At 39.4% G+C, this 18,574-nt stretch overlaps 1 protein-coding gene across 5 annotated transcripts in view; it reads right to left on the minus strand.

Moving 5' to 3' along the window:
• The window catches only part of UBR3 (ubiquitin protein ligase E3 component n-recognin 3), a 118,132-nt gene extending 100,033 nt beyond the window's left edge, over positions 1 to 18,099 (minus strand). For 4 of the 5 annotated variants that reach the window (XM_076342640.1, XM_076342639.1, XM_076342638.1 and 1 more), the window contains exons 1-5: positions 17,615 to 18,099; positions 4,033 to 4,172; positions 3,492 to 3,650; positions 1,652 to 1,795; positions 998 to 1,047 (exon numbers count right to left, since the gene is read on the minus strand). In XM_076342640.1, coding sequence (XP_076198755.1) covers positions 998 to 1,047; positions 1,652 to 1,795; positions 3,492 to 3,650; positions 4,033 to 4,172; positions 17,615 to 18,060 — 939 coding nt within the window. In that variant the 5' untranslated portion in view covers positions 18,061 to 18,099. The remainder of the gene's footprint in view (positions 1 to 997; positions 1,048 to 1,651; positions 1,796 to 3,491; positions 3,651 to 4,032; positions 4,173 to 17,614) is intronic. The other variant, XM_076342641.1, reaches the window with a different exon arrangement.
• Between the last annotated feature and the right edge of the window lie 475 nt (positions 18,100 to 18,574).

Consider the following 18,574-nt stretch of genomic DNA (forward strand, 5'->3'; position numbering starts at 1 on the left):
ATGCTGAAGCATTTTAAGTTTATTTGGAAATACTACTTGAAGTTATTAATATTAACTTGAATTGTCGCCTTCTTTCATGGGCCTTAGAAGTGATACTGTCAGCAGTCTTTTGCGGGTTTTGGGTTTTTTTTTTGTCTGTCTGTCTGTTTGTCAAGCGATGGTGAAAAAACAACAAGCAATACTTTGAAAAATGCCAAATTATAAATAGCACTGCTGAAAGCGTAACAGATGCTGCTGTGCTCGTGACAGAGGCAAACATGTCATACGACTGTTTTAGACATACATGAACAATTGTTTTTACTTCAATACTTGTTCACATAGAATTCAATGTAAGCAAAAATCCTATGAAAAACTATATTTTACATTATTTAAAGTTTGTTATACTACCCTACCAGAATGACTGCTAAGGCTTACTAGTTGAAATTAGGTTTTAAATAGTAGGGAAAAAAAATGAGAATTGATAAAGTAACTCTACCAGAATTTAACTTTCCTCATTAAATTCCACTTATTTATTACAGCTCAATCTAAAAGGAGATTCCCTCCTTTTTACTCCCACTCAATGTGTTTCATAAGTAAGGTCAAGTCTACACATGGGAATTTATCTACAGAGAAATTCTCACTGCTGCTATCACCAGTTCAGCTGGATTCTCAAGTGCCAAAACTACTAACACCATTCACAGCATCACATGCTTTAAGTTTGCTTTAATCAAGCCCAATTTACTTGATAGTGACTTTTGAACTACCTACGCAAGTTTCTTCTACATTACATACATAAATTAAACTGAAATAGTATTAGCAAAAATAAGGACTTTTCAAGAGGTCCTTAGTAAATCAAAGGCATAAGATCTATTCCTTTATATCTCCATTATTTCTAATTATTAAAATGGAGAGAATATGTGGCAGATAGAAGAGTTAAAGTTTGTGGGATTTGGCTGCAAACATTCTCTCCATTTAATATTCTGTTGCAGTTCATTATAATCTTTAAAAACAGTCTCACCTCATCTGAAGAATCCCCTTGTCCTGCTGTTGCCGTAGTACCTGCTAAACCTTTTGAAATAAAAAAATTCAGAGATTCCTTTCATAAGTCTTATACTGAAAAGAGAGTATTTTATGATATTTAATGAGCCAGTATGAAATGAAACACTACATTAACTTTCTTTAAAAGATACACAGCAGTGGACTGAGAAGTTGGAGTAAGATTTCCAAGCAATACAAAATTAGGGATTTGCAAGTACGTTCCATTGCAGAACTTCAACGTAGTGAGTTAACAGAGATGTGTTCTTTCAGAAATTGCAAAAAACTCTGATGGCCTTCAGTGATCAAAAAAAATCCACAGCACTTTTGTAAGAATAGGTGGCTTAACTCAGTTGCAGTGACAAAATTCCACTACGAGCAATTTCATCTTGCCTACTCAAATTCCACTAACGCTATGACTGGGAAATGACGCTTAGTATATTAGCAATAAAAAGTTAATATGTTTAGCTTTGTTGATAGAATTAACATGAGTCCTGTAATTTGGTGGTGCACTAAGTAACAGGTAATGCCTTAAGTTTCATTAAGATTTGTTTTTTTAAAAAATAAACTAAAAGAACAGTTTATATAAAAACCAGCAATAATGAAGTCTTCTCTTAAAATATTTTTCTACACAAACCTTGAACTGCTAATGTGCTAGTTCCAGCTCCTTGTTCCTGCATACCACATGCAATTTTATCCTCAGGAAATGCCAGTCCAGAGCCTTTCAAAGCAATGAGGTACTTTTCATGACTTTTCTTTGCACATGCATTCTCTCCAACACCTTGAATACATATGTAAAACAGCATTAAAGTACAACAGCAGCTACTTGGTTCATACACTTCATATTCCATGCAAGCAATCTAAAAAATGGTCCACGTTTTAATAAGCTGTACAATTATGAGATGTAGAAGCTAAAAAGTTTTTCCAACTGATGAACTGAAATCCAAAAGACCAGAAACCTTCTCAGTTTTTCCCCTCCACCACAGTGTTTTCTTCTAAATTATGTACTTAATTTCTATTTTACCAGCACTGCCACCATTAACACTACAGCAAAAAAAGGATTTGTTCTGGTATTTCAAAACAGTTGGTTTTGGACAGAAAGGACAGGGACCTACGATTTCCAATGGGAAAAAAATAAACCAGAAAAAAAACAGTAATTACGGTAATACGCCATATATAATTTCTATTATTTGGAATTCTTCTTTCAAAGTTCAAGTTTTGACAGCTGCAATTAACAGAGACTATTCATAAAGATACCATCATTTCAACTGTTTGATGAAGCAAAGTCACACTGCATGCTCAGGATATAAAATTTTCCACAAAGAAATGGACTAAAAAAACCCCAACACATTTGTTATATAAGGAAAAACTAAACTTTAGAGGAGCAAATTGTGTCAAGTGTTTAAGGAAAAGAAAACATTAAAAAGATGACAGCATCTTTTTAGCTGTGCACCTTTTGCATTCAAAGTCAGAAGGGCAGGTTTTGCTCTAAAATCCCTTTCTTTGCTTTCCCTACCCAGAAACTGTACCTACTCAGACATGCATATTCTCCATTCCAAGAGTCCAGATAAGAATGCCTTATTTCCCATTCCCTCTCCACTTTTCTATCTCGAGAAATCCATCACATATAGGAAATATTATTAAACAGGAAAGAAAAAGAGGAAGGAAACAGAATAAAGACAACTGTCCCTGAGGCAGCTTTCCTAAGTGTTTCTCCTTTCAAATACAGATTGGGAGGATGCCTGTTCTTCAGCTAGCTGCTGCCCAAGCCAGTTATGGCAACTTAAATCTACAGTGATTACTATTTGGTTCCATACCTATGCAAAGGAAGTATGCAAAGGACTCAAAAAAGACACCTTCTAATCACAAGAAAATAAGATGGAGTTAATTTATACTAGGTGGTTTGGGATTAATAGTGACTGCCCAACATGTTCAGATTCATTGTTATTTGGTACAGGATAGAATAAATAATTGGGGGTAGGGGGGTTCTTTTTAAGAAAAAAAAAAAAAGAAAAAAGGCTTTGCACAGAATTGCAGGACAGACAACGGCCTTTTGCCATTCAGGTCTCCTCCAGTAACCTCTGTGAGAGCAGATCCCAAAATAAGTTAGACAGATTCCACTTTGAATAAGCTTGATATGCCTTATTTGGAAGTACTAAGCTGCGGTGCTCACTTCACTTTAAAGAGAATGGATTTATTATAAAAACTTTTTTGAAACGACGTATCTTTATACAGTTATCTGGGACACAGAAGATAAGAGGTTTGCTCTTACAGGTCTTAATAACAAATGTTTCTAGTTGCTCCTGAAGCCCACCCCCCTTCTAGCAACAACAACAAAAAATCCTTAAAAACATGCATTTTTCTGGGTTTTGAGAAGTCAAATAAAAACACGCAGAAACTGAAGTGGTAAACAAAACTTATCTCCTTAAATTCTTCATCATTTGAAAATTTAATTATTAGAAATAACACAAACATACCAGAGCTAAGATCTTTGTAGAACTGTTGGCTAGTCAAAACCTGGGTAAGAACTGATCGCATTGCTCCTCCCATTTTGGTCAAGTCTTCTAGAAATGAAACATGAGGCTCCAAAACCTGGAGGATTTTATGAAGGTCTTTCTCTGATGGCAGATCAAGAGCTGAAAACCACATAACAAGAACTTTTGGTGTAAATGTAATGTAATTTGGCCAGCTATGGCCATGACAAAATAAATTAATTTATATATTCATAATGCTCTAAAATTCACATGTACAAGTTTCAGATTAACCCTGATTTCATTTTCTGGAAGAGCTCAACACAATGCTAGGTAACCCTTAAAACATATTTAAGAAGCTCTTCAGCAGAGAACAAAATCAAACCGCCTAGCCAGGCAGTAACTTTGTTAGGAAAAGAGGCACAAAATTTGGTGATATAAACTATAGATAGAATTCATGTATTCATGTACTGTGTCTTCACAGACTGCAAAGCAAGAAATAGCAGCATGGTAAGATATGCTAGATACATGCAAATTTAAAACATACCAGGCTCATTATACCCCTCTCTTAAGTGCTGAATAAGACTAAAGATGAACTGTGGAAGAACTAATTCTGACATCATCAACAAGTCTTTCGGGACACATGGAACATTTGAATTTGACTTAATCCGGTGTCTTTTACAAAACCTATAAAACAGATGAGAAAAATGTTAGCCATGCACAGCTTGGCAGAGTTAACATATACTAAGAAAACCATTACTTTTTCCATTTTTCAGAGAGTATATACTTTTATATTAAAGGTGGTGCAGAAATGGTATTCTGAAATTCCAACTACTATGTTCAAACCCATTTTGTTTCCGAGTCCAGCAAATTATAAAGGTGCCAATTTTTTTTCCCTTCTCAAAGTTCACATATCTAACATCCCAGTTTCTTCCCATACATGTTAGAAGCCTCTTCCATTGAACAATTAGAAAAACATTGACTTTTTCTTTATCAACACATATCTCCCAATTTCTAAACAGCCTAACTGAAGATATCGAACTAAAACAGTTCCTCTCCTTTCTGCGAAATAATCAGAGGCTGACCTGATTCTTCAAGTCCTCATTCAGATAATGACTTTATTTTAATGTCTTTTGACATTAATAAAAACAACTTCCAAAAGCATAAGAGTTTGCAGGATCAGTATTTATTTCAAATGTATAGCAACTAAGATTTACTTATCAAAGGATGATAGAAACACCCTGCAAAAATTGTGCATATTGTTTCATTTAAAAAGAAAAGAAAACATTTCTTCTTTGGAGAATTCCTGTGTGGTAGTAGTTGAGGCTTGGCTAATGCACAATGACATGAGGTTGAGCCAAACCCCATTAGAGCAGACAGAATGATTTCCCACTGACTTAACATGAGCCTGACTCAAGAGCCACTGAATACTTTTCTGCTCCCAATCTATTTTTAGAAAGGACATTTACCAACATCAAAGAGTTATTTACCCATGTCAAAAAAGAAACTAACAAGGAATAGAGTCTAAAAACACACCATACAAGAGTAAACTTTACTGAAAGGATTCACCAGATTTTACCAGTAATTTTTCCAAACTAAAGATTCGGAAATGGATTCACATTTGTTTGAATACAAAATTTGTTTTCTAAATTTATTAATGTCTTCACTATATTTGCTATGCCATATTTTCCAGAAGGCGGCTGCTATTTTCTACAACATAAGCCTTTCTTCTTTGAAGACCATTAAAGTATCACCTTTAAGAGAAGAAGGAAATAGAAGAAAGCCACAAAGCAAGTATCTGAATTTAGGGGGGACACACACACACACAAAAAAAGGAGGATACAAGTCCAGCAATTAAGATGGCATCTTCACAAGAATGGCTAGTGTCTTCACAAGACTAAAGATTAAGAGCTTCTCCTTTGCTCTTACACATTAGAAATGACACTTTTTATTAAGAAAAGGTAAACAAGGACAGTACTAGCCAGATGATTTGCAGTTTGTATATACAGCCTATCCATTCCTGGGGGGGAAAGTGTCGGGCACTTTTGTGCCTGACAGAAAGAGCTCAGTGATGACTGACAACTTTCTGTTAATTAATCCACAAATGGATGGTTTTCACTTTTGTCACTCACTTTTGCAAATGACATTCACAGAAGTTATGAAAAGTCATTCACTTTTTCATTTTTGTCTCATCCACATACAGAAACCTGAACTGCCACAACTCACAAATCTGGCTTGATCTATGCTGCAATATGGTACCTCATTTATTATCTTAAAGGTATTTGGTTTCCCTTTCACCACTATCCTTATAAGAAGAGATCAAAAGTAAATAAAGACTTAAAAGACACGCAAGGAAAGAATTACTATGCAGTGTGTTTTAAAATCTTTTACTGGTCCGCCCTGCATATTTTGCATTCAGCCAAAAGACGTTTTCACTGGTTATGATCACGAGCTAAGGGAGCCACGGTAACAACACTCACACGTAAAGTCACTTTGAGTCCCAGCTTCTGCTAAGCACAAAGCTTCCTTCCACAGAAAATAAAAAGCTTTGCTCCCCAAGAAGCCTGTGCCAGCATACCACTTGTGAATCAGCCTACGGATTAATTATCGCAAATTTAACATATCCTGTAGCTGAAGGTTATGAATCATGTCTTCTCTTGAGATTCCCAAGAAAGCACTATTGACTTACAAAGTGTGCTATTATTACTATATTAATACAGGTTCTAGAAAATCAAGGAAGAACCCAAATTTGATTCACTGTAAGGAAACGTCCTTTTACTGTCACATGCACAAATTATAGCAGTTCCAAACAGGGAACGATTTCTAGATACCAGGCCCTAAACCTTAAAGTAGGAATGCCAGTATCATTTTACAAGATGAGACATAGTCTATATTTATGGTTCAAAGGCTGCAGTATTATTGTCCGAAATCAATATACTATTGTAGCTGTTCTTAACAGCTAGAAACGTGTACATTGTAAGGATCCCAGAATATGTCCTTACTGACATGACTTGCCACTGGATGAGCTATTGGTCATACTGAATTTCAAGGGCAAGAATTAGTCTAAGCCACAATGATCCAGAAAGCCAATGCTCAGATTTTCTTATTTACAAATCAGGCTGAAGAAATCTTACTGAGCCCAAGCTTATAATATTCAGCCATGAGACTCTGTTTTATGCTGAATTACGGAAAACCGATCCTGCCACTGTGTGGTACTTTCACAATTCTGAAATACCGATACTCTGTTCTACTCAAAGCTCTATTGCCTTTACAGAGTGCTATACAATTCTTCTACAAATATTGACCAAAATGCTAAACAATGACTTGGAAGATCTTCAGAGATAAATAATCATCTTTTTTCCTTATTCTTTTCTCTGATTCAAAAGTATATTCTGGTTTTTATTTTCTATGCAGTTTCCTACCTTTGAAATTGCTTTTTCACAAAAAGACAAGGCTCATTTCAGCAGAAGGAGAGAACAACACAGTAACTTGCATTTAAATAAAACCAGAGCTTTAACAAGCAATCTTGTCCACATGACTTCAAATATAACTCCTGAAATTTCTTACGCTGCATTGATATCTTATTTGTAAGATGTAGAACATTGTTGACATCTACATGAGTAAGGAATACCATGTATTGTTAACATAAGCAACATTAACATCTTCTGAGCAACCTTCACTTCAGACTTTCCAGATTCATTCCGTTCTCTCCTACTATTTCCATCTTTAATAATTCTGCCGTAAGTTTCCAAAATGTATTTTAGAAGTGGCTTCAAGGTAAAATAACTCCTTTCCTTTAGGCTACAGTTTCACAACTGCTTAAGTTGAACTAGGTCAATCCGGCCACAATTCTGTCTTCAGCCCTCTTATTTGTTCCAGCACTGGCACTTGATTGATCCAGTGTTAAACCAGCTCAGAAGCTAAGCTAGCAGAAGTTATTTACTTTAAAAAAAAAAAAAAAAAATTCATTGGGCCACCTTAAATCTACCAACACTCACAGTCCTGCCTCCTTGGAAATCACACTGAAACCCCTGGATCATCCTGTCATCATCCCTTTCCTCCTTCACCTGACAGGGAGCAAAACACAGACAACAAAAACCCAAAAACCCAACAGTGCAGGAGGATGCTGTCCTGACCAACCAGTTGATCAGGTAGATACAAGGCTCACTGTGAAGCCAACTCCTCCACTTCAAAGGAGAATTTTTTTTAAACTTCCCCAGTTATTACAGCAGCTGATAAACGCCTTCAGTACCAGCCAGACCACACCTTTACAGGTTTTGAACATTTGCTCAGTCCTCTTTCCACTACATCCCACAGCATCTCAAGTTTCAGTTGCATTCCAGAAACTTGACATAAGTTCACGTATACAAAGAGGGAGTATTTTTATCCTCACTTTTCTCTTGCTATTTTGTCTCCTGCCACCCCATGTTTAAAGATCATTTGTTTTAAACTGATCATAAAGCTGTCAAAAGAAGGCATCCCATTTTCACAAGTCTTACAGTACTACAGCACTATGAGTACCTGACTCCAATAGAAGCTTTTAGGGACAAGAATCTGGGACCCAAGTGACAGGACCCAAGTGAAACATACTGAAAATCAATTCCTAAGCAAAGGAAGTAAACCTCTAATTGATTCTTCAACTCAGTAACAATGTCATAGCTAAACTGAGCTTTTATTTAAGACATTACATACATTTCATACTGTATACCACACGACTGATAATGTCATGTAGTGTTTCATGAATTATTCAAACAAAAAGAGTAATTTCTGTAAATAAGAATTCAACACACACTTTTTAAAAGAGTATGCATTTTGTCCCCACTGTAAAACTAACACACAAATACTATTCTTACATACACTGAATCTACAAAATAGATGCAAGATGCAAAATATTTTTGAGTGCTACAATTGCCTCTCAGAGTTCTTGTAAACTGGTTTTTCATTATTTATATACTGGTAAAGAGTGTTTAAATGTTTTTTCCTGCTTTTGCAGTTCACATTAAAACAAATCTTAATTCAGAACAAAATATAACTTGCATAATCAGGATTAGAAAATTATCTTGATGAAAAAGGACTTTGATATATTGTAGCCTTGCTTTATGTAAAACCACTGTCCCTAACCAACAACAAACACAATGGTAACTGAAGAAATGCATAGAAATAAACTAACTGTTCCTCTGAAAATTAAGTTTTGCATGTTTCCCCCACACACCCTAGTAATTAAATTTCAATAGTTAAACTCCTTTCACCTGCAAAACAGGCTTCCAAAAGTGAATCAATGTGGCACTGACTTCAAGGTCTGAGGAATGACAGCTCTTCCTGCTCTTTAAGAAAGCTGCAAGCTACAGAGGAGTTCAGAGACAAAACTGAGTACTTGCATTTCTGCTATTAGGGACTGCGAAAAGAAGCAAAGCCAACTGGAAAGATGTCAGTCTAACCCTTCTAACCAGGAAAGCTCCGAAGTAGAGACACTAGAGTCAATAATGGAGGACAATGAAACACGGCAGAGAATTAATGGCTTCTCAAGAAGAAAAACCCCAAAACACCTTAAAGGACATCTTTCCAGGCCTTCATGACAAAGCTGTTTGGCCAGGTTAAGAGGCTAGAAATCACAGATTAGACTCTTAGAAGTTATTCCAATCCTTGCAGAACAGCAGGAAGAGAGGCAGTGAGTCACCAGAAGATCCCTTGGTGCTCTGTGCTACATTGAGTGCCCTTCAGTGAAGCAAGCTCTCCAGTTCAAAGAAAAAGCAGACAAAGAAGCTCTGCAGAAGAGCATTTCTATTATTCTCTGTCAGTCCTCAGACATAAACATCTTCTATAGTAGATAAAACTACAATGAGTTTCCTTAGTATACAAGTACCCACTATCAATCAGAAACAGTAGATTTGGCAGTTTCAATTGTAAGACCTTAGAAATATAGTGAGAAAGAGGAAGAACGGACTTCTGAGTAGAGCTGAAGCTGAGCCTATGCTTGAATGGACCCACAAAGTTGTTGAATTTGAGCATTTTGATAGACAATAGAGCAATTCAAAAGAGTAACACAATCTTCTGCTGCAAAAATATTGCCTTTATAGAAAGGGTGGATGCTCTGGGATGTAATTACTGCACTGTAATTGCATCTAAGTACAGCTTACATTTACCTAGTTTGATCGAAAAGCCTCAATTTATACACAATTTAAAATATATTTGTACAATAACAGACACACAGCTCGCTAACTTACAAATATAATACTCATTCTCTTTGGTGCAGCTTTTCGAACATCACAGTGATTGCAAAGTGAAGCACCTACAAGTTAAAAGGGCTTCAGTTATGCTGTTAATGGCAATATTAAGATTATAAAAATTATCTTAATTCATCCATTTGCATGTATGAATATGGTCTCTAACCATTCTGTCCAACAGGAACTGCAGCCTTTTCAGTTGAGAAAAGGAACAGTACTTCTTAAATGAGCAGTGAATTTAGTATTTCACTGTTCTGAAGAAGGCATTGATGAGAATACTCTTCAAACTCAACTCTAAAAAGCAATCTTCATGAAGGTTAACAGTAAAAAAAACCCAGAATAAAAATATTTATGTTCAAAATTCTTTCGCAGCATGGAGTCTAAAGGTTTTTTTTTTTTTTTTATATATGGACCTAAAGATAGAGAAATTAAGATACAATGCATATTCTAGTTCTGGATGCTTAATTTCATAATTTTTAGGATCTGATTTTTCGGAGTTCTTAGCCTTACATAGCATTCACAACACAGAATTCCCAGCCAACTTCAAAAGTAGGTCTGAGAGACAAGCAGATCAGCAAACAGAATATCTGGTCCTGAGCCCTCATCAGAGCCATCTTTGCTTGGCCCTCGCTCTTCCTAAACCATTAGTTCACATACAGCCTCCCTGCCCAGTTGCTTTCAGAGTCCCATCAATTATCAACCTTAAAGCATGTGGACAGTACATCTTCTATTTAAAGAACAAAAGTCAAGTTTCCAAAAGAGAGTTAACAAAAATATTTTTCTGGCTAAGAAAATTTTCCCAAGAAAATTTAAACAGGTCAAACATACGGCATGTAATATTTTGGCCCAAATACTTCATCTGACAAAGTTCTAAGCGACTGCATAGTGCTAGACAAATGTAAAAACAAGTTTCATTTCTTCAGGATTTGAGTAAGATGTGTGGATTTTAATAAAAGCTTATCAACTTAAGCTGAAGACACCACTTTCATCAGGCCTCCAACAGACAAGGTCCATATATATGTAATTTGCAGTTTTCTTGGAAAGGTAAGTGTCTGTGAGTTTCATATCAGAGCTATTATCGCTGCAGGTATTGTGCAGAAACAGAGATGCATCCTGATGAAGGCAGAGTTCATTATATAGTCCTTGCTATTGTAATACCCGAACGGCTATCTCTAGTACTTCAATGTAAAGAAAATTCATATTATTTTCAAAGCTTACTACCAGAATCCTCCATAGAGGAGGGCCCCTAGGATACTGTTATTTAAAATCACCTGCAGTTGTCAGATACCATTCCAGGATTTTTTTAAAATGTAAAATTCCTGATATTCTGCAAGTGATAAGGAAGAATAGGCTGAACTCTGAATCAACCTATATTAATTGTCATTAAGAAAGATCTAAGAGACAAAAGCTCTTTAGGAATGTGTTCCCCAAACACACACCCAAAATCACGTTTATTCTGCTGCCAACAGATCCATCGACAGCTCCATGTAGATCAGATATGTACTAGACAAGTAACACTCCACCCTGACATAGCAAACTTAGAATCCTGGACAGCTGATAGTTTCACAAAAGGGATAAAAAGAGCTTTAGAAGTTAGTGGGATCAAAGCAAAGGAACTGAAAATCAAAACTGGTTAGCACAAATCTAAACAAGACTGTTTCCACAGACCTGCAAAACACCAGTTCTTCTTAAATTGAATACATACCAAGGTATATTACAAAGCAATAGACAAGTCATACAATAAATAAGCCAATTTCAGAGAAGGCAAGATACACAGCAGTCATATCTTGTGAGCTCAAACTTCAGAATACTGTTCTGTTCTTCAAACCAGACTGGCCCTATTAGCAAAACCTTTGGGGTAGAACCATCATTTATTTTAAGTTTGTTCAGTGACTAACATAGCAAGAGTTCGGGCTTCTAAATGTTTGAAGTTTTGTATATTGATACATTTGAGTATCTTATTGACGCCGCTGAAACAACTGCACGTTATTCCTGAGACATGTATAAAATACATGGCATCTAGTCAGGCCACAGCTCTAAAAGCAGTAATACAAAATTATCACTTGGCTGTTAACCATTTGGAAAACATTGCAGCAACTAATTTAGAGGCTGATGTAGTCCTAATTAGAGACATTCTTAAGAGAAATCAAGACAGGCAGGTTTGTGAGCTGACTGTATGTCATGACGGACTTAATCAACGCAGTGATCTGAAATCTTTTTTGCTTTCCAAGGATAAGACCTAACATGAAGCTCTGCGAAAACTACTGAATGTTACTGTGGAATCCTGAGCAGCCAAACAAAATATTGAGCTTTATGTCTGGGGAGGATGGGGAGGAGGGCAGAGGGAATCAATTATTTACTGCATGGTAACTGTAGTTCTTTCAAATGCTGTGGTCAGTGTGAATCCCAGCATGAATTCCTGTACCTTCTATGTGGAAGATCAGATAGTGGAGTGTTTGTTCTGAAGAGTCATACCCACCAGAAGTACATGACCATGGGTTTATGCAGACTCTCATGCCAAGCTAACAGGCAGTACAGCTCAAACTTCTCCTCAGTCCCTTCAGCCAGAAGTTCTTGGTAGCCCAAAGGACTTCAAAAGCAGAGAAGATGCACGGAGTTGACAGAGATTCTACAGAACGCCATTTGTACCAGACCAACAATCCTGAACACGAGAATGTTTTTACATATTTTCATAATGCTCAGAGGCTAAACTCCTTGACAATGTGTAGGGTCTCAGCTTGTTGATAAAGCATGTTTCAGCAACTTCTTGAAGAAACGGTTGGACTCAATGATCTTAGAGGTCTTTTCCAACCTTACTGATTCTATGATTCTATTCTACGAAAGGTCCAAAAGAGTACTCTTCCCTCCTTGAGGCTGCATTACCAAAAATAGCCTAGCTCCTGGAGAACTGAAACCTTCTTGTTTACTATTAAAGAATACAATTGATAGAGTCACACTGGAAGAGACAACCTTGAAGCAGCAACATGCTGTATGTATGCTAAACAGGTGATTCACTGTTGCAAGACACTCCATAAAATAGCCACATAATCTACTCAATGCCAGTAAAATAGTTATTACCTGTATGTCCTAGAACCCAGCTGCAGGCAGATCTGACTTTTCTGATCTTAAGTGAATCACAGCTGCTACAACCCAAGATGACACAAGAGACCTTACCTGATGAACATACACAGAATACATCCAAAGGTAACTATTAATAATAGCTTTCTCAACAACAAGCCTGCTTTTTTATTATCACTCTGTTTGTTAAAGTTTTCTCAAGTCTAGAATAGGAAAAAGGTCTTTTACTCTTACTTAGCAACAGAAAGTAAAAGAAATAGAATATATTCTTCCATAGCTCCCAAACAGCACAGCAACGCCATTTCAATTGAAATGAGTTCCTGTAAGGAAGTGTCTCTGAAAAGGGATAAAATAAGGAATTGAGTCAGAAGGAGGGAAAGAAGGATACAGGGACAGAATAGCAAAGGTCATCAATACCAGGTTATCTACTGTCCAAAACTTAAGTTTAACTAAAACTAACTATTCAATAATACTTACGGGTGCAAACATTTTAATGCACTGAAAAAACAGAGCCAGTTCTAAAAAATTAAAGCAGGAGAAAATTAGCAGGCTAGAAACTAAGAATATACTTCTCATACTTGTTGGCAGTGAGAGGAGGCAAAGAGAATTTTCCAGCCTTTTCATAAGGGATTATGGTAGACCTAACAGATACATCAGTCCCCAAGAGACATACTGAAGAAAAAAAAAAAAGAAGTCTGATCTAGTGTGTAGCTTGGACAGGATCTCCATGAAACCTACACCAATGCATACTCTAAGACACAGAGCTAAATAGAAAGGTAAGTATGGATCATTAGAGACAGGACTGCAGAAAGCTTAGAGATAGGTACCTGAAGGTGCTTTTGAACACACAGCATATAACATCAATCTGTAAGAGTTACCTTTCTTATAAATATAGGGTTTTTTACTTCACACATGCCTACTGATAAAGAAATGGCCCACTGTCGCAAGTGGAAATTGATAATTTCTTAGACCCTTTGGTATAAGTCATAAGAGAAGGCAATGTTCTATGGCAATGGAGCCACCGGTTGCCATAACTACCATCAAAATACACAGCAAACATCAATGCAAAAACCTGTTTAATGAAATTCTTAACCTGGCTTTTTGCCTTTCAGGATATGCAACCCTTGATAAAGATATTATTCTCTTTGTACTGTAATGCAGCACTAAAACATCTGCTTCCCACATGATTAAATTAACAAGTAAGTCAACACACAGTGAGGCATACTCAGAAACAGGAGACGGGGGAATGAAATAGCCAAAGTGTAGAGGCTGTCTAGTATATCAGGTTATTGTCTACACACTTAAAGGGGAATCAGAACAAGACAGCCACAGAAACAAGACGGTACTCATCAGTAACAGACTACTGACTAGTTATACTCTTATTATAACCACATGGCATATTGCTTTCTTCAAGCTTATTTTATAAACTATCAAGTTTCATTATAACACAAGATCATCTACCAACCAAAAAATACTCATTTGCATTTCCCCCTGTCCAACTGCATGGGTTTTTTTTCCTCCAACAGATGAACTCACCTGCTGAACTATGAGCATATGTCTACTATAAGTGCTTTAGAACTGAAGATTTTGCCTTCTTCAAAACATTATTAATTACCTCTGATAGAGCTGCAAAATTTCATTTGCCCATGGCTGGATACCATATGGGAGAGGACTACAAACTATTTTCACCTACTGACATATCACTGGATCTTAAAATCTGTTAAACCTTGCCACAGCTAGAGTTTTTAATACTTTGACAAACAGCTACATTTACAAACTTGGATATTTTCTAAAGTCTAAGTTACACTCTAGTAGATCAGACAAACTGTAATTAACTTAATAATCAAAAACGCTAAAGTTTGCATGAGAATCAAAAGGTCCAAGAGTGTGACAATCTGATTTTTCTAAAACAAATGAGAACTATACAAGGTACCTAAAGCAAATCAGCATCCGTCTATTACGCCATATTCCAGCTTCCTTATATAAAGGCATCAGAAATAAAAAATTAACACTCGGTTATCTCTAAGAAGTTAATTATAGATTCAATTAGTAATAAAAGATTAACACTCACATCCTTATACCCCAGACCAAACCATCTCTACATTTACATTAGCCACCCTAAAGAAAATGAAAAGATATTCCAGATGGTAAGGTGGAGAGATTTCCTTTACAGCAGATCAGTTAACTAAGACTTCATCAGAAGTATTTTTTGAGATGCATCAAATAAAAAAAACTCTGAACATGAAGACCAGATAACAAGAACCAACAGAAACAAACTACTGTTACTATAATATTAGTATACAATACCTACACAAAATTTTATCTGAGCAGGCAGATGGTAGATAAAGTTCTTAAGTAGGCTCCACATTTGATTCCCTTGCTATTAATAGAAGCCTACACTGTGGTGGCCAAGGTTATATCGGGTTAGACACACTCCGGTTTCCTGAATCTACCATGAAGGCCTCCTAACTTTAACATGTAAAGCACCACCTTTGTAATTGTGCAATTGATTTGTATACACAAAGTTAAATCAGTTTATCTGAACACGCTGCATTGAAACAATTCAAGTCAACAGGCAAAACTGTGTGTTTGCACACATTAATGTTTTTACATTGGTTTAAGTTTAACTTACTTTGTCTTGCATAGCAAACAAAGTTTCTAATTCACTTAATTGCACTGGCTTAACATCAATTCTTTAGATAAGCAGAGCAACCTTATGTCGAGCGCAGGTACCCCATATACTGCCATGTATTGCCCTCCTGTATGTCCGGGAGGACTGGAAAATCTACTGCTCGACTCAAGAGTGTTGTTTCTGAACAGATACTATGGAATTCTTTATCTAGAATGGTCAAACCTCCTGAAGGGACCTACCTCACACCCAAGACAATTTACTCTTGAATTCTACTATTAAAAGTAATAAGTAGGGTAAATATAACAGAGAAATGAGAATATTCTTACTCCCTCAGGGTTTGCATCTGTTTACACTGCAAATTTAACAGCATTTTTTATTTCTTCTGTATTAAACCAGCTTTCTTCAAGAAGAAAACTGCTTAAAATAGAAAAGACAATTGTGAAAGCTATAAACTCTGGGATGAGAGGAATATCAGAAGTCATTTCAATATTTACCTAAAGTAGATCAATTTGTCTGTGCTCTATTAAAATCCTACCACTAAGAGGAGCCCTAAATCTATTCCACACTGAGCACTGGAAGAAGTGACATTAAAATTCTTTTCTTACTTCTCAAGATCAAAGGGAACTGTTACTTCAGTGATACTGAGGAAACCAGAATCACCAGAAGTTGAACAAGAACTGATTAAGAAAGAATCACTTCAGGAGTAGCCCCTTGAAACCACTGAAGATCAACGAAAACAAAAGGAGGAGAAAAATTCTTCCATTGGAGGGAGTCTACCAATAAGAAAAGATTCCACCAAAAAGGAAGAATGAAGAAATGATGAAGGCAGATAGTCAGAGAAACAAAGGGGAAAAAAACATAACAAGAAACAAAAAATGAAGCCACCTCAAGGCCTAGAGCAGGAGAATGGTGACTACAGCCGCAAAGAATCAGAGCCAAGATGATAACCTTCAAGCAACAGAAAAAAGCAGAATTAGTAAAATCTCTAAGTAGAAATGCAAAGAGAGAAGGAATCTTAAGATGCAGAGTGAGTGATGCAGAATTATACATTGTAAATGTTAAAAACTTGAAAAGAAACAAGAAAAATGTTTTAGTATTTCTGCAAGTTCCTAGCGTTTTCTGCTAGGTATGCCACAACTCAGGATTTATTAGGAAGAGATGAGATGGCTCTTATGAGAGCATGCCATCTCACCAAAGCTAAGACAATCAAAACAGAGACTATTCTAGAAAGCTAGTCAAAAGAGAAGCCTCACTCAAGCACTCCAAATTGTCTTCTAGCAAAGTCTTTAGCTCTCTGGTGAATGAATAGGAACACAGGGAGCTCCAAAAAGACACACAGTTGTGAAATTTGAAGTTTACTGGCTAGGTATCACCTCCACCCAATAACTGTTTGACTGATCTTTCCTTTTACCGTTGAGTACAAAGGGAACAAAGGAGGGTATAATGAGGTACCACATTCCTCTTCTTCTGACCAGGTACTTAAGTCTTGCCTCCAGTAGGTCTGCACGCTTACAGACTACAAAGGACATTTGACTTCCCCAAAACCCTGCCCTGTTGTACCCATTCAAGAGTTACCGAATTCCTTGATTTGAAGCCGAGACTAGCAAAAACAGAAGGCAAGATGAACGGCAGACTGGGAAAACACACAAAAATGGCTCCCTCTTACTCAATCCGTTAATTTCGGCATATTTGCTCTGGTGAAGCCCAAAAGTATTTGGACGCACTTCATGATTAGCTGGGCTAGGCCAAGGCAGCTAGCTGGGAGCTGTCAGGTACTGCCTCCCATGCATTCCGCCTTATCAACTTCCCTGAAGGCAGGCACTCGGTGCAAGGGCAACGAGATTTGCATAAGCGTCCTAAAAAAAGGCACACGCACAACAACAAAGAAGGAAGCCACCTCGCCGGACCCCCCGCCGGGGCCGGCGGCCGGGAAAGCGGGGCTGAACCCCCGCTCAACCCGGCCCGGGCGCCGTTTCCACAGAGCCTCGTCCGACCCGCAGCCAGGGATGGAGGAAGGCGACCCAGACGGAAGCAGGTGCCCCATTCACTCCCCTCCCCCGGCGCGCAGGGAGGCACCGGGCAGACGCCGAGCTCGGGACACACCTCCGCCACCCAGCGGGGAGGTCGCTTCGGCCGCGGGGGCCGCCCCCGCCGGCAGGTGCCCGCCCGCCCCGCCGAGGCCGCCCGGCGCTCACCCGGCCTCCCGCATGACGTTGCTGTCGCCGCAGTCGCAGGCGCCCCCCGCCTGGCTCCGGAACATGTTGTAGTCGTGCCCGGCGTGCTCGCCCTGGTGGAAGCACTCGGCGCACAGGCTCATGCAGGGCGAGATCCCGCACGTCCGGCACCGGTAGGCCACGAAGTTGGCCGTCCACACCAGGCCGCACAGCGTGGCCGGGTCGTAGGCCCGCACGGCTTGCACGAAGCTATCCCACGGCTCCCCTCCCGACAGCAGGCAGCGGCACCACTCCAGCGCCTCGGCCGCCGCCTCGCCGCCGCCCGGGCCTGCCGCCGGGGCCAGCACCCGCTCCAGCAGCGCCCGCAGCTCGCCCGCCGCCGCCGCACCACTCTCGCCGCCCAGCGCCGTCTTCAGCCGCGCCGCCGTCGCCCGCTTATCCCGGCCGCTGACGCCGGCCCCCGCCATGATGGGAAACCGAGGAGCCGTTACGGCTGCGCCGGGCTCCCGGCTCTGGGGCTCCCCCCGCCGCCCTCTCTCCCCTCCCAGCGGCGCCTCCCTCTCGCGATAGCCGCGGAACCGGCGCCCCCCCCCCGCCGCCCGCTCCCTCCTCCTGACACTGCCTCTCCCCTCCCCTGACATTACCCCTCCTCTTCCTTTGCCCTCCCCGCCGGCCCGCGGCGCCCTGTCAGCGCGCAGGTGCGCGGCCCGCGCCGCCGCCCCACAAAATGTCGCCGCCCGCCGGCCTGAAACTTCTTTTCAGGACGGGGAGCACGGCAGCCGCGGGTTGCGCGCCGCCTGCCATCGCGGCCCCGACCGCTGTTCGCTTGGAGGGCCAACCTGGGGAGGCCGGCGCCCCCGACGGTAGCGGTCTTCTTTGTTCCCGAGCCGCTCCTCCAGCGAAGCGGCTGCCGTGAAGACACCGCGTTGCCGCCGGTGTGTCCGGGCCGCGGGGGTCCCGCCGGGCCGAGGCGGTGGCGGC

The sequence above is a fragment of the Aptenodytes patagonicus genome, chromosome 6 (assembly GCF_965638725.1).
Source record: "Aptenodytes patagonicus chromosome 6, bAptPat1.pri.cur, whole genome shotgun sequence".
NCBI classification, from domain to species: domain Eukaryota; kingdom Metazoa; phylum Chordata; class Aves; order Sphenisciformes; family Spheniscidae; genus Aptenodytes; species Aptenodytes patagonicus.